Here is a 16,971-nt window from a genome sequence, read left to right as displayed (position 1 = left end):
TGACCTAGGGTTTTTGTTGGCCTGTGATAGAGCTAGAATCAGATAACAATATAGATCCATCTTTGCTTTTTCTCATTTTTCAAGACACAAGGATTTGGAATTCAGTCTTTTCTATTTATGTTGCAAGTAAACAAAGTGAGAGGGAGAATGCTTCTGAGGCAGGTATCAAAAGCATTATATAGGTCATAGGAGGAAGAAAATTGGATGTTGTTTATTGGAAGAAATGGAGGTAACATAAATAACATGAGATAAAGAAGATTTATAATGAAGTCATAGTGCAATCCCACACACAGAGATAAATCAAGAACTTGAGCAAACAAAACCTCTGTTTTCATTTATTATATGGATACCCTTAGGGTTCTGTACCATAGAAACTGTTTCTGCAGACCATTTTTCTTACCGCTATAATGCAACTGACTGTGCAATTGGATAAAGGGGCAGAGTAAAGAAAGCAAATGCATATATCACTCACCTAAAATGTACTGATCTAATCTAAGAGGTGTTAATTGCATGTACTTTATAATAGTCTTTTTTTTTTTCCCCTATATATATGTACTTAAAGCAGAGCTATATCTGAGCGCAGCCTCTTAAAAGTGCAATTTTCCTGTCAGCCTTTTCACATCTGCCAGCTGTCGTATGCCATTCCCAGTCAATCCTGAACTGAGATGGGATAATTATGCATGGCAATAATGCAGGCCAAGGTAAAAGAAGTTCCTGGGGGATGTGAATTGCTGAAGTGCTCCCTCGAGGAACCCAACTGAAGTTGCTGCAGTAGATGACGAGCAGTCGGTAAGAATCAGCACAAGAGCAGGAGATGCTGGGCTGTGCACAGAGGTGCTCAGTGAGCCCTGTAAATGTCAGAGAGTTCAGGAGACTGTGGGCTGGAGGTTCTGCTGTGCCACTGACCTCAAGCTGGTCACTCCCCCTGCTCCTGGCTTCTGTCATCCTGGAGGACCCAAAATAGAAAGGGTTGGCGTGGCCCTGTACAGTGATGAGCAACATTATCTGGAGCCTTGAGAAGCTGCTTGAAAGCAAGCAAATAGTCATGTGTGACTGAAAATGGTAATTTCCATTCCAACAAACAAAACCAAAATTCTGTCTCAAATATTGGCTCTGCTTTGTACTGTGTGAATACAGAAGCTGTCCCTGGGATTTCAGTATGGCATAAACTACTCTCAGAGCTGTCTGGGACAGAGCTGTCAGGACTTTGAGCACAATTGGAAAGGAGATCCTCTTGCTGATGCATGTGTCACCCTTACAAGGGTCACGAGAGGACGGTGCTGTAGAGCCAGATAGTTTATTCCCCTGGTTGTATTCACCTTTGGCTAGATGTAAAAGAACAGGGCTAAAAGAAAATGAATTACAGTAAAGGAAGTAAAGTTGGGATTATTTCTTTTTTATTATTATTTGTTTTTAATTGAAATACTGTTTACAGTGCTTTAAGAGTTTCGCTTAGAGCAGTATTTACAAATATTTGTATTGCTTGCAGATTTTTCTTAGGCTATTCCCTTACCATGAGTCAAGCAGTGGTCCAGCACATCAGTGAAAGAAAATGAATAGAGGCTAGAGGTAAAATATAGTGAAAGAGCAGCAGGGGAAGAAAACTGCCAGTAAGGTAGCAAACCAGTCCAGCAAGGCAGGTTCCAATTTATGTTTAGTTACATATTTATGTTATTTAAAAAAAAACAACAAAATGAAGAATTTGCTATTTTAATTATTTTACAGTAGAGTGAACGTATTTGCAGCCATACTAAATTATTGCTTCCGTTTTAGGAATGTAATTGATAGAGACTTATTTGTTCAAATGACAGAATGAAGTTTGTTTCTGCTACACACTTGCTAAAAGGAGGGATGGTTCTTGAAGACCTACTAAAAATCTGAACCTGACAGGTTTAATAATGACCTTGAAATGAAAGACTAGGCCTATGGCTAGTCGCACAAAAATAATGTGACATTGAATTGTTTTAAATGCATGATTGATTATGTAGTACAAAGGATCCTTAAGGTTTTTATCATTCTTGCTTCTTACTAGAATTCTTAGATTCTGGAGAGTAATGCAGGTTCTGTTGCACAGGGTTTTATTGTAATCATAGGAGGAAACCAGAGAAAACCCAATTCTGGATATGTATTTTTATTTGCAAAACTCTTAATAAAAAGCTTTTCCTTGTATGTCAGGCAGTTGCTCTTCAGGAATCACAAAGAGCTTCAAGCCTCAACTGCTACATGTTGCATGCGTTGGTGCAGCGTACAGGAATTATTTATTTCATGCCAGAAATTACAGCAATCAGAACAGAGCTGTTCCCTGGAGAATCCTTCACATGGGTTTAAGAGAACTTGTGCTTATTCCAAGATACTCTGAATTTTATTTATTTAGCAGTACAAATCCAGTTTTGAATGTGCTAATTAGTTTTCAAATTAATAATGACCTTTAGGCTGAGTGCTCAGTACCCTGAAAGATATAAGTAGGAGTTAACAGAAAGCACAGCTTTACATCAGAATGCCAGAGCAAAATGTTCAATAGCTCCGCAGTTGTTTATCTAATTAATTGTTTGGTATCTTTAGATAAAAAATTCTAAACCATACATTTTCCCAAAGATCAGTTTTACCAGGAAGGGCTAAACTTTACTAGGTATTATATTTGGACAAAGTCCTTTAAAATAATAATTTTAGCAAAGACCTTGGATTTAGTTCTGGGCCAGAGACTTCCAGTTTATTTCTACAGAGAACACCAAATTCATCATCCTAGTGAAATGACATTTCTCTTTGTGATGTCCAGTCTTTGAAAGTTACCACCTTATTATTTTCTTCCACATTTATAGAGCTTTTTAGGAGGCCTACTCAAAGTCACTCTTCCACCAACACTTACTTTAAGTCAGCACAATGAGGTTGAAATGTGAAAGATGCTGTTGTTTTTTTTTTTTTTTCCTCATGTATTTTTGGTCTGTTCATACCAATTGCATGTCTGTGTATGTATCATACATGATCCTAATATACATAAACAAAGTTTAGATGCTAGAGTAGACCGTCAGAGTGGCTGATGGTAATGCCACTTGCTGTTACTGAACAGGCATCTTTACTTCCATAAGAAGTTTTCAATTGTATACCTTTTTGTCTTCTTTTAACTAAAACTTTGGCAGGGAGGACAGAGTTGGAGCAACAGTGAAGATGTCCTATCTATTTGCTGCATTTGAAAACAGGGAGATTTGTGTTCTTGCTGAGTCAGCATTGATACAAAAAAAAAAAAAAAAAAAAAAAAAAGGTAGGGGCCAACCAGGTGTCCTAGAGGATGTTGGCTTTTTTGTTTTGTTCCCCTTCTGTCACTTTTGTCTTCCCGTAAGAGAAAATATCTTTTAAGATGAACATGTCTTTTTTTTTTTTTTTTTTTTTTTTTTTTTTTGAGGCTGGTATCATGCATTTGCCAGCTCTGGCTCTTGGTGCTGTGATGAGCTGCCTCAGCCAGTGTGTAGTCTCTCTGCCAGTGTTTCTGTCATCTCCTCCTCACCCAGAAAACTGAATGCTGCTGCCCATGATTAAAAACACCCAACAGCTCATTTTCTAGCAGATCCGATCCTGGCACACTTGCTTTTTTCTGACCCCTTTCTCACAGCAGCAGCATGGTCATAACTGTTTGCCGTCATTTTGAGGGAGAGGCATTCAATCCCGCACCATGTCCCCAGGGAAATCCGGCTACAGCTGCACCACTGCAGCCCTGTGGCAGCAGTTTTCTTAAACTGCATCATCTTAGCCTCATGAGAAGCTTTGCAAAAGCATCTTGGTTCTTGCTCTTTGGATTCTTTTTGCATCTATGCCTCCATCAGATAACCCAACCCAACCCAACCCAAAACCAGACATAAAGCAAAAGTTGATGAGGTTTGAGGACTAAATGTATTGTAGATGTTTTATCTCTTCCATTTCCTCTTGGACAATGAAATCAGTTTTGATCAATTTGAACATGCATCATATTTGACAATAAATACCAGTAAACTTTTTTTGTTACTCACTACTGTAGTGTAATTTTTGCACAGGGACAGCTACATTACATATATTGCAGATATGTTGATATTATATTGCCTCAGACTTGCGTTTTCATTTGTTTTTCTGTTCTGCGATTGTAAACAGTGCCACAAGTAGAAAAAAAACAAAACAAACAAACACAAAAACAGTAAGTGGTTAAAAACATTAAGTTTCAGTGCTTCTCAATACAGGTTATACATCACTTATTTCCAGCAAATTTAGTATTTAACATTTAATATTTTTCTTCATAGAGGCAGCAAGAGAGCATTTGTCTACATTAAAATTATAAACCCCATACTCATAATGAATTGATTATTTTTGACAACTGGCATAAGCTAAGTCTGGATGCAGTCAGACAACTGAGGTACTAATTTGCAGTCTGACAAGCTTCGACTTGACAGGATTCTAAACTCTGTTTGCTTTTATACAGATAACCTGCTGGAGTCAATGGAGTAAATGAGACAGAGTTTTGACTTGACAACTTTTAGGTTCAGTAATGTTCCAGCTCAGGAGTTCTACTGTTCTGTGCTTACTCAATACATTATATTTCTAATGGGTGTTCTTGACATTGAATTCAGGCTTTGGTTCAGTTCACATGAAAAGTAGGAAGCTACTGTTGGGCTGAAAATAATACTTGTCATGCTTGGACAGAACATCTTATCTTGGTAGAAGCCCCAAGGGAAAAAAATGTTTAAAAATCGTGCCATCAAATCTGAAAAAAAAAAAGAGTCGTGAATAGAGCTGTTATCATCTTGACATCACTAAAGGACTGAATTAAAAGTATTTAAGTGTGGTTTTTTTTTTTTTTTAAACTACAGTTCTGAATTTCATGGTGTTTTGGTATTTGCTTTAAGGATAATTGCAACATCTATGAACACTTTTTCAATTTAAGCTAATGATATGCTCTTATTTTTAATTGATTGTTTTATCCCTTCTGGGAATATTAGTTGTATGTAATGTATGTTGAGATTCATTGATATTGACATCATTTTTTCAGTACACTTTGTCTGCATGCTTTTGTAAAATTTTTTAATCATATACAAAAATGTTTAATGTAAAATTGTTTGGTTTCTTTTTCAAATTACAGTATTGTTATCCCAGCTTTCCAACTGTGGTCTTTTAAGCAGAAGGGCATGGGGTCTTTTTTCCTCATGTGGAGTGCAAAATTCAGTATTGTCAGTTCAGCAGGGTGCTATTTCAAAATAAGACGTCAGAATAATTCCAAATTTGCTACAATTTCTTGCTGTTTCTCCTTGCTTTTTACTGTTACTGCGTGGGCTGTGTTTCTTTAGACATTTTTTGTTAAAGCAGTCTTCAGTTCTGTTTGTGAAAAATGGGACTGCAGCCCTGAGGCGATGCAGTGAGATAGTGTAAGAGCAAGCAGCAAAGAGTGCAATTCAAAATATGCACTCTCCCTTCCGCTCAGCAAATAGCCAGATGCTAGCAAGCCATTATTTACAGTCCATCTCAAAGAAAATCAATTTGTTTTGTTCCAGTTTGCTTTTGTTTTTCACTCATTATTTATAACATTCATTTCTCATTTTTGTCACTTTATAGAGCTTCCAAGAGCAGCTGTCAGGATCTTAAGCAACATGACATTCCTTTTTGTGAGTTTGTCATACACAGCTGAGAGTGCCATTGTTACAGCTTTTATTACCTTCATTCCCAAGTTCATCGAGTCACAGTTTGGCATCCCAGCTTCCAATGCCAGCATCTACACTGGTAAGGCATTGCCAATGAGTGTAATGTGCAAGGGTTTTTGTTCTTTGGCTGATGAAATAAATCAATATAGGAATGAACTGAAAACACGGTTTTTAGAACAGGATATTCAATTCAGCTTTGTGCCCTTGTGATTGTTTAGATAGCCAGGCTGTTCTTTCATGTTTGCTATATTTGTTTAGTAAAATGTGAACCTATTTAGATTGTTAAAGAGTGTTTTTTTTTTTTTTCCCATAAGCCTAGATAGTGACATTTTCTAATATGTTAATAGCCTTCAGGGGGAAAGAAAGCAACAAAAGCTAGAAAATGCCCAGGAGTGTTGCTGTGATTTGTGTGGCTTAAAATATATTTTAAAACTGTTCTTATTTTATGTGAATTTTACATCCACTTTGATCTTAAAATATAATAACCTCTCCAGTGACCAATTGTTTATTTGTACCATCCTTCCTTTACTCATCTCTCCCCTCCAGGCTGATGGTCTTCTCCCTAATTGTTTATTAACACAGAGCACACAGCAATCCAGTCTAGCCAGGAGAGCTCCTCAAATGCTCCCTCTCCCGGCATTTCAGGTCTGAGGCCCCTCTTTTGCAGCTGTGACACTTTCCCTGCTGCTGTAATAAAGTGCAGCCAAGTCAGCTATTAACATAGCTTCAAAGTTTCTGTTCTGCAGCTTCATAACTGCGCTGGGATGAGAGAGGGATGAGCTCCACCTGCAACTCCCCTAGGGGAAGGGGACAAATTTTTGTGCAGAATTGGGACCCACGGCAGGAAGGTCATCTCCCTTCCCATCTTCTTGTCAATCAGTGTCTTCTTTTTGTTTTATAAGCATCTTTTTGCCTTCTCCTTACTGTGTTCCATACAGAATATCTTTGAATGCTGGGCAGGTTAATTCTTTGCTCCCCCATGCTTCCAGGTATTACAACTGAGTAGGAAGGCATAGTGGGGTGGAGAGTGAGTTATGGGAGGAAGTGTGAAGTATGAGGAGAAGACAAAAAGTACTGAGAGAAAGAGGGGCAAGACACAGAGACAAATGGGAATCATTTGTTACCTACAGTGGCTGAAAGATACACAAGAAATCTCTCTAGAGTGTTGAGGAGAAGCATCAGAGAAGCACCATGAGGTGACTTCTGTTTGAGAATTTGCTGGGATGAGATTTTTTTCGGGGCATGAAATCCCTGTATTCTGTATCTAAGGAAGAAAATTTGATTGATGGAGCCATGATTCTATTTGAAGTTTAATGTAGCTACACATGCACAGGAGTTTTGCTGTAATGAGTCTTAATGGGATTGCTGCTCTGTAACTCATGTCATTCTCAGGTTAAGACAGAAACTTGGTTACCAGACAAAACATTCAACAACCAGCACATTATAAGAAGAGGAAAGAATGTGACCCTATTGAGGATGTGAAGATTCCCCCGTGTTGTTGGGATGTGTAGTTTGACCTGTTAGAAATTAATAGATAAAGACTATTTTAAGGCACCAGAAGAAGATGAAATAGCTCAGGCTGTATGTTCAACATGGACAAGTGAGCACTGCTTCCACATCCCCAACTCCTAAACTTAGCACGAATGTCAACAGTTGTTATTAATTTTATAAATTATTTTTCTAGGAAAAATTGGAAAAGGAAACAAGATTTTGCATGAGATTTCTATTAGTTAATCTAATAAATATGTTCAGTTTCTAAAATTTTCTGGTTTGCAGAAGGAGGACTTACAATTTATTTGTACTACTGGATCCATACTTTATATATACATTGCCTTGCTGAATCTTATGTGACTGATATAAATTTTATATTGGTCATTTTCCATCGCAATTCATAAGCAGCAATTCCTTAATTAGCTAGAATTAATTAATTTGTTTCTATTTTTAACCAAACATGGCATTAATCAGCAGCAAAAATGCCATGTGTCAAATTTCATATCTTTAACTTGTGCAGTTTGTGCTGCAGTCTTGTCTTGTTTGGAATTTTATTTTCCATGTGTAGAGCAGGTGGCATTCAGCCTCCTTGATTTACTCCCAAATTAACTTTGACTTCAGGTTGCAGGTAGATATTAGACAAATACGGTTAAAATTTCTAGTGCTTTGATAGAAGATTTACTTGTGAAAAAGAGAGTAAAAATAATTTGTAGTTGGAAGAGCTGCTATATTATAAAGCCCTGCTCTGGTAACTTGTGCTAAGCTGGTTACAAATAGGTTGGATCTCCCTTTAGCTCTAGAAATGGTATAGCACATTATCTCAGACAGAATTGGATTGAAAATCTCTACAGTATTCTCTTTGGAAGTGTATCCCTCTTAGCAGATATTGCAGTTTTCTGGTACCAGACTATTAGTATCTGTTAATATCATCTTTTGCCACTGTGGAAAGCCTCAAGTGTTGCAGCTGACAACAGCAAAAAAGGACAAAGCCTGAAAATTGCTGACTGAAAGCTAATACTGCCTTGGAGCACTGTAGCAAGGAGGCTTTTTGGCACATGCACAATTCCTGTAAGCCAAACTGTCATTATAAAATGAAGGAAAGTGCAGTGCAACAGCATAGAATCAGATCTTAAGCTTTATTCCTTTAAATGGCTTTGAAAATGAAGAATGTGTGTCCTGATTAGATGTACATGCTTTGCTTTGCCCTGTAAGCTCTCCTTGAAGTGCACTGTAGCAGCAGCGTTCCCTTGACAGTATATCACTTCTGATTTTACATCCCCTGCAGGAAAGGAGAGGAGCATAGGGATGAAGAATTTGTACTTGGGGCAAGGGAACTTCTCAGCCTTCCTGACATGCAGGAAGGAATGAGCTGCTGCTTTCACCACAAGCAGATAAATCTGTTTCTGTCTTTCCAGTTTCTCCCAGAAAGGCTTTTCCATCCCCTGCTATAGTTTGCGTAGAGGAATTTCTCTTTATGCATCCTCTGTGTAGGTTTGCCCTTACCTTTTCATCCTCCTGAATGATAGACAGCCTAGGCAGGCAGTTTGTTCCTGCTCATCTCCTCTTTATTTATGTTCTAATCTTTTTTATGTTCTAATCTCTTTGTGGCAGAGGATGTCTGCAAACAGCAGTGCAGTATAACTCACTAACAGAACAGCCACTAACCAAATGCCTCACAAAATACTTACATGCCCAGTTTTGACAAGACACTAGACATAGACACACAGTCTCACACCTAATGAAAGGCTTTTCTAACATACGTGCCCTCAAGAGAATATGAAAGAGAAGATAAATTCAGGTCCAGAAGATGTTAAGAACTCAAAGCTAAGTTGTAAGGTGGAAGGACTAATAAAATACAAAGTTTAATTATATCCAATAATCCCTTATATTGAGGTATATCTTTAATTCACATAGCTAGTGTAACCAAGGATTTGGTCCATGAAATTTGGTTCATCTGACATGGGTGTTTCAGAAGCCATCACAAATGATCCCAGTCTTCCTTCGTTGGGTACGTGGGCTTCTCTGATGTGGACTTCTTAGAGCAGAGCCTGCATGGCAGGCTTAGATGGCTGAGTTACCACAGTCAGAAGAGAAGGTTTTCAGTGCAAGTGAAAGGATTGGCATCTGTTTCCCTTGTTCATATTCCAGGCATTGAAACTTGAGAGAGGTAACAGATTTGAACTTTGTGAAATCATTTAATTCTCCTAGAAAGGCTTATAAATTTAAATTCTGCTCTTTTGAAACTGTTTTTGATTCTGTGAAGGGTTGTTATTAAGAATCTTCCTCATGAAATGACATTTTACTTTATAATGTCATTGGTGATGGAAGTATAATTAAGGCAGCAACTATTTTTACCTCTTATTTTTGCTTTCTCAATCTCAACATTTTGATAAATGTAATGTCTCCTTCACCTTTATACAAAGTAGCAGAGAATGAGAATATTATATGAGAATATTATTGCTTTGTGATAATATTAAAGATATTTTCAAGTGATAATCTTGCAGGCTTCTTTAGAAACTAGACCAACATCTTTAAGAATTTGTATTATAATATTTAGCTTCTTCTCCCTACATGCAGCTGCCAAAGTTGTTCAAATTCTGTATTTATATATGGAATTTATATACACATCTTTATTAACAAAGACCGTATTTAAAGACTTTCTCACATGTTAGAAGCAAAAGCCAAGAGAAGCTAAGGTGCGCAAGAAATTCAATGACTTAACACCTCAAGCACTGGGAAGTGAGGACAGCCTTGTGTCATATAGCCAAACTGCCACCAGTGACAAAAATTTCATGGGCATGTCTTTTTTGACTTAAACTTACTGTGTTTGATTTAATTCCTTTATTTTAATTCCTTTAATCATGTTTAATCAGGTTAGACCTTGAGTGGCTGTGCTGAAATGAATGGGGCTGCTGTAGGAAAGTGCTATTCCACTTGAGCCAAGTTACCAGAATGCAGAATTCGCAGCCAGCTGCCTGCACGTGCTCCCAGTTGGGCAGGCTTCAGGGGTCCTGCCTTAGGTTAACATCTGTGCTTTGCTGTACTAAATCATGTGAGTAAGAAGAGGAAGATCCATGTCCAAATTTGGATTTCTTCATATTTTTAGTAATTGGGAGCAATGCATATCCCTTCTCCCCATTCTAAAATAAATACAAAGCAATGTTTCTGCTTGTAAATACAATAGGTCTCTTATAGTGCTTTGGCTGCTGGTAATATCATAAGGAGGCTTTCATTAATTCTTTGACAACACTCCAGAGGTTTGAAAAGTCTGACTCAGTTTGCTAACTAGCAGAGAATCAGACAATGGAGATCTTAGTACAGCATTTATAGTCATCTAATTAGGGAATTAAAACAATATTTATGTTTTATTCTATTTCTATACATCCTGTTTTAATGTTGCTTGAATTTCTTCCTGGCAGGTGTGATTATTGTTCCAAGTGCTGGTGTTGGTATTGTCCTAGGCGGCTACATTATCAAAAAACTGAAACTTGGTGCGAGAGAGTCTGCAAAGTTGGCTATGATCTGCAGTGGTGTGTCTTTGCTGTGCTTTTCAACTCTCTTCATTGTTGGATGTGAAAGCATTAATCTAGGGGGAATAAATATACCTTATACAACTGGGTAAGTATCTTTGTATCACCAGCTTTTTCCAGTAAGCCTGGTAAAGAAATGTAAAAAATGCTGATGGCTGATGTACTGAAGAAGCCACATGATCAAATAGGAATACGGTGAGTATTGTAGTATGAACATATGAACGTGGCCCTTCCATTTTACATCTGTTTTGTAATGATGTCTATCTAATAACTCACCTTTTTGAGGGATGGAAAAATGCGTTAGAGCGGATTTCAGTGAATTTCACAGGAAAACAGCAATAATATACTGTGCAGATTGCCAAAACTTTAGATAGTGTTTCAAAATGTTTTCTGCTCAGGAAAATTATGAAAATACTAAAGGGATTGCAAAGATTATTTCTGAATAGGTTTGTTTAATATCACCATAATAGTATCTTCTTCAGTCCAAAGTTGGGATAAATTATTTGTGCATATGCTGTTGACATTCGTGATGTGTGCTGCTTCTGAACCCTTTAACAAGTTTTATGTCCCTGGCATTGCTTGCCAGGGACACTGACCAGATTACAACCCTTAAAGAAGGCTGTCATGAACAAGAAGGCATGGATGTGGGAAAGTAATGGGAGTGAGGGATTTAGGCTGTGACATCAAGAAATGCATGATAGGCTATTTTTTAAACATTAGGGATATTTGGAAGCAAGAAAGTGTGGTAAAAGTTGTGAGAAGGTGTTTCACTGGAAGGTAGTTCCTCAGAAGATTGATCGTGAGCTTTTATTTTCTTTCTTATAAAATGCATTAACTTTTCCCCAAAATTGCTTCCTTCAGACTAGTACAAACTTATCTGAATCAGTATTTTTCACTTTGCTTCTACATCTGAGACAATGTCTGCCTCTTTTTTATGGCTGGTTGCTGGGTATCAAAGATATTTGAATATTGTAGTTTTAAGGGTTAGCTTTGGACTGACATTTTGAGTTTTGGAAGAGACTGTAGAAGAAGTGTGGAGCAGGAAAAGGGGTGATCAAATAAGGAAAAAACTACACTGGGGCAGTGAGCAAGCCAAATAACAAACAAAGAGGAAGAATGGAAAACAAGGGAGGGAGAAAATAGACACTTTTCATAGAGAGTATTTTGCATTGCATGTTGCTGTGTGTTACTAAGTTGCTGTCAAACACTAATGCAAAGAAAACCAGCAACTAAAAGTCTTGAGCCGGTAGGAAGCTTCTATGATTCTTTTTGTTCTTAATACCTAGAGTTAAATCTCAGTGCCAGTGGGCTAACTGTGGAGCGGAGTAGCATGGTCAATAAATCCTGATCTGAGCATAGTGGGCTGAAGAAGGAGAAAATGGGGATGGAAGGTGGGTAGGACAGTTCAATTGTCCATCTTCTGGTGATGTTTGTTGAAAGACTGCAGGGGTAGATGAAGAAATGTAAATTAATTGGAAATAAAATATAAATTTCACATAGCAATGAACTGAACTGTGCAGTGAGTGAGAATGTCCCTGTCTGACTAACGAGAAGGTTGTAGTTCTCTGCATGTGAAAAAGTGTTATGTAATTAAAATCTATTCCAAAATTGAAGTCAAGGAAAACTACTGGTATGTGAACACTCACATTAGAGTTGTAAGAGTATCTAATTCACTTTTATGGTAAATAGTATTTGCAGTAAATGCATGAATTGAAATAGGAGTCTATCCACAGCTGTTCTGAAAGTGCAGTAGCATTAGTTCATTTACATCTTCATCTAATTCTTCTTACTTACAAGAGATGAGACATAGTAATGGCAGAATTTGGTGAAATATTGAGGTATATCAAGCCTTTGAAATCAGTATAAAAATCGGTATGCTTAGGCAGTAATGTCATCAGAAATTGAGAATAACCAGCATGTGATAAAGCAGGGTTCAGGAGTTTGCAGCCTCAGCCCTATATGACTTTTTATTAGTGCAGTGATCAAATCAACTGATAAAAAATAATAAAGAAGCACCACTACTCATAAATTCATCTTGAAAATAAGACATGGTAAACATTCTGTTATTCCTCATGGTCAATCATTTGATAGCTTCAAATCATTTACTTGCTAAGGAGCTCTTCTCCTCAGACATCAAAGAATGTAATTGTTCGTGCAACAAAAAAGCATGCTTTCATTCCGAGGTTTAATAAAACATGTTCTTCATTCACTGCACACAGCACAGTGTACGGACATCAAAGCCAGTTCAACACACCAGATCAGATACAAGAAGCACTAGAGCTGTTTGGTTCAGCGTAAATTGTCTTGCACAATGCTCTACCTTAGCTTGGCAATGTCAGGTCTGTTGTCTGAGGTACTTGTGCTGGCAGCAGCCTGGAGATCTCAGCTGCACTGCAGTGTAGACATACTGTAGGGGAGATTCTCCTTTCTTGATTTTCTTTGGACTTGTATGTTCAGTTCTCCTTTCCTTTTCTCTTACATTCAAAAAAGTAGCTCTTTGCCTTTGGTGAGTTGAGATATAAGCCAGCACATAAGAGCTGGGTTTTAGTTAACAGAAATACGTGCACATCAGCACTGAGCAATGTAGTCAGTGATACATTATAATTCAGTATGGTTCATAACTCAGTATTTTTTTGACTGTACCAGCTGAAGGGAAGTGGATGGGACCTGGAGGCACACAGAGATTAGAATACATTTCTACATGCAAGGATTCTCTGCTGTTTTATGTTGGGCACAAGCAGTTTTTCCGTTGTTGGTGCCTTATCAGCAGTTCTGTTATCAGGAAGGTCAAGGACACCCCTGTATTATACATCTCAGCATTTCAGAGCCTGTTTTTCAGTTCCTGAGCCTTGCCTCTAAAGGCATGTTTGATATTGAACACAGTATAGAGAGCTTAATGTCGAACTGCTGTTTGGCATTCCTCCTCTTACATCATAACTAGCAACCAGATAGGAGGCCCTGCATCGGCGAATTGTCTTCTTGCAGCTTCTTGCAGAAGAAAATTAAGATTTGTACCTTAATATAGGAGAATAAAAGTGCATTAAAGAGCAAAATTGAAGAAAAACAGCATGCAGTGCTTTCAAAAAGTTCAAGCGTCCCTCTGATGTGCAGCCACTTCGATGAGAGCTAAATGCTCAGAAATTACCCCAATTAGCAACTTATTTATTGAAAAGTGATATCACAGTGCAATAAATAAATTTAAAATTGAACCTCAGTAGTTATAGCAGATTTCTTTATCTGCAATTGCTAAACAACATCAGTAAGTTGGTGTTTCAGGCTGGCATCCTGCAGGGTACTGAGAGTGGACGTGGAGTGGATTCTCTTCAGAAGTTCCATGTCTCTTCTGTAAGGTGGACCCCAGATGAGGACACAGCACCACAGGTGTGGTCTCACCATCGTTGAATAAAGGGGAAATAAAAGAGAATAGCCACTTTAGTGGTTTGTAGACCTGTCTTTTCTATGTTTTGTGATATTGGGTAACTAAACAGACTCCCAGGAAGCCTTACTCATAATGACATATTCCTGGATTAGTTCACTTCCCTCTCTCATATTTCTGGCATGTAATGAATCAAAACAGGCCCTTTCTGATTGCTTTTTGTTGTTTTGGTGTAATTAAAGTTTGGTTAAAACACGTAATTGAGTTACTGAGGCACTTAACAAAAAAAATCTTCCTCTTGGGCCGCCAGTATGGGTTTCTATTACGCTTGTATCTCTTTCAGTCCAATCAGATCTCATAATTTGGAAGCAGTGACTAATTGGGTCAGAACAATAACAACAAAGAAGGAATCTAGCTAGCGCAGTGAGAGGGTCCCTTGTTTGACAGCTACACAAAAGTTGCGTCATTGCTGTGATTCCAGCTGTTTGCCAACAAGGAGACTGCAGATCCAGAATGTCCTTGGTCTTAAAGGTTCAACACCAAACCAAAAATATTACCATCAAGTTAAGATAACATTTTTTATCGTACAGTCCAATATTAACATTAGAGAAATTGTGTGGTGGGGTGAGGGGTTTTCTTTTCTTTGTGTTTCCTTGGTGTTCAGTAGTGTAGGTTACTACAGCAATCTAAAAAAAATATTAATAAAGCCATGTGCAAACCAATTCTTTGTTTAGATGTTACCAAAATATAATCAGGCATTGTTTTTTTTAACCTCATGTAATTTAGATTGTAGCCTCATGGAAGAGGGTCCACCTCTTTTTTAGTATCTGTGTATAGACTGCCAGCACAGTGAGGTACCAGTCCAAGCCTGGATATCTGAAATAACAGGTCACAGCTCTAAAGACATATCCTGCCTTATACTTTCCCTTTTCTTTTTATTCCTAAACCATAAGTCTTCCACAGAACAATAGTTGGAGAGGAGAACAGAGTTTAGACAAAGTGTTAGGAACTAGAGTCCCTTTTATCATCAGTCACATCTAGGAAAGGTATTCTCTCTGTTATCTTTACAAGCATTGTGTCATAGAGACACAGAACAGTCTCCCTGAGAAGGGAACAAATGCAATTTGCCAGCTGGGATTCTGGGTTTTGTCCCAGTATGCATGTTTAGCAAACCTGCAGTTAAAGCTTCTTAATGAAATGAGCAGAATCATTGCTTGCAATTGAAAGAATAGTTCAGGAAATGCTGTCATTTGGGGCTGGTCTCTGTTTCTGTGTGTGTGCACAAGTGCCTCACTCCATGACAGATGTCTCTGGGAGCTCATGAAGCATCACTGCAGGTTGACAGCATCCATGCCACTGAAACAAGCAGGGCAGCTGTTTCTCACATATCTTGTGTGTCTACAGCAGTAGGTGCAATGAAACTAAGCTGCTTTTCCAGCAGCACACATCATGAGCAGGACTTAACTAGCTCCAGTGTATAAATTCTGCTTTTTCTGACCAATGCAGGTAAATCTGTGCTGTGCATTGCAGTAATTCAGAGTTTACTGCTCTGTTTTCTTTTTGGGGAAATAGGCAGCCTTTCAGTGTTAGAAGACAGGATTACAGTTCTTCGGTTTGGCTTAGTGCTGGAAAAATATACACCTTCAAGAAAAAAATGACTTACTACTGTGAGAGGCATTCACAGAAATGTGTTATAAAATGTGCTATATATTAGCTATATAGATCTTACATGATGAAAATGGGGTTACATAGACATGTGATTTCATGTCCTTGGCATCTGTAGTCCTTCACTAGTTTCCCATCTTTAAGAGAGGAAAGAGCAATGGCTGAAGACTGAATACAGATGTAATTGTACAGAGTAATACAGTACAGAGTAATACAGATGAAAATATGAACCTCTTAAAAATGCCTGATAATGAGCTTTTGGAAACAGAGCTAATGGATAATTTTGTCTATTATATGTTCTTGAGAAGATAAAAAAAATCTTTGTGTGCATGGCATTTGCTGTAAACAACAACAAAAAAGCAAACAAATACCCATAATAAACCATACAGCGATTTGTTGAGGTACAAGGAGTGATGAAAGCTGGAGACACACAGCTTGCATTCATTTGTAGCTTGTTATTCATTTGAGCATATTTGCTTTGCATATCTGCAAATGTAAGGATTCTTCCAAGCAAAACAAAAATGTCCCTAAGAGTAAATTTTCAGAGTGGTCACAGTTCAGTTTCCAGTTTCATACTTCTAACTATTTTCATGCCTGATTTCATTCACTTTCATTCTTCAGCTGATTTCCTAACCTGCATGTCATGGTAATATTCAGCAGTGCAGCTCAAGTTGGCTACGCAAGGTACCAGAAAGCTGTCCCAAACCCATCTACTGCCGAGAAGGCTTTGATGTGAAGGAGGGGTAAGAGGCCAGAAGAATGCATTTAATTGGATGGGAAAGGCTGGAGAGGAGAACCCAAGCTGTGCCTTTCCCAGCAGCCAGAGATGCCCCCATTCTGTGCGTGTGCAGGGTGATGGAGCCCTGCTGGAAGCCAGGGCATCCTCACGAGGGTTCCCTGGGCAGGCTGTGAACCCCAGCTTTTCCCAGATATTTATCACCAGGGACATCTAGCTCAGCAAGCTGCCAATGAGCTTGCAAAACTCCAAAAATGCTGCCTCTCTTGTTTCTGTGAAAAATGTCTGTCACATCGCTGCTGAAATCAGTATGTTCCCGGGAAATGTTTTGGTGATTTGGGTGTTTTCCATCAGAGAGAAGGTTCTGCTGGGAGATTACTGGAAAAGTCTGCATGCTGGTCTATGACATGTTGCTGCAAATTGCCTTCTGAAATCCAGCATTATATAGTGAAACAGGTTTCAGCTGATAGCTGAGAAGGCGACAGAACCAATACCAGTCCTAGGTATTTAATTTCC

The 16,971-nt window shown here is 38.2% G+C and overlaps 1 protein-coding gene across 2 annotated transcripts in view; it reads left to right on the top strand.

The window, feature by feature from the left end:
* SLCO5A1 (solute carrier organic anion transporter family member 5A1) overlaps positions 1-16,971 on the top strand; it is an 82,624-nt gene that overhangs the window by 42,793 nt on the left and 22,860 nt on the right. For both annotated transcript variants that reach the window (XM_084306953.1, XM_084306954.1), the window contains 2 exons: positions 5,572-5,736; positions 10,568-10,766. In XM_084306953.1, coding sequence (XP_084163079.1) covers positions 5,572-5,736; positions 10,568-10,766 — 364 coding nt within the window. The remainder of the gene's footprint in view (positions 1-5,571; positions 5,737-10,567; positions 10,767-16,971) is intronic.

This window comes from Netta rufina (assembly GCF_964035555.1).
Source record: "Netta rufina genome assembly, chromosome: 2".
In the NCBI taxonomy this organism is placed as follows: Eukaryota; Metazoa; Chordata; class Aves; order Anseriformes; family Anatidae; genus Netta; species Netta rufina.
Note: the sequence above shows the minus strand (reverse complement) of the source record. Positions and strands in the feature narration are given on the sequence as shown.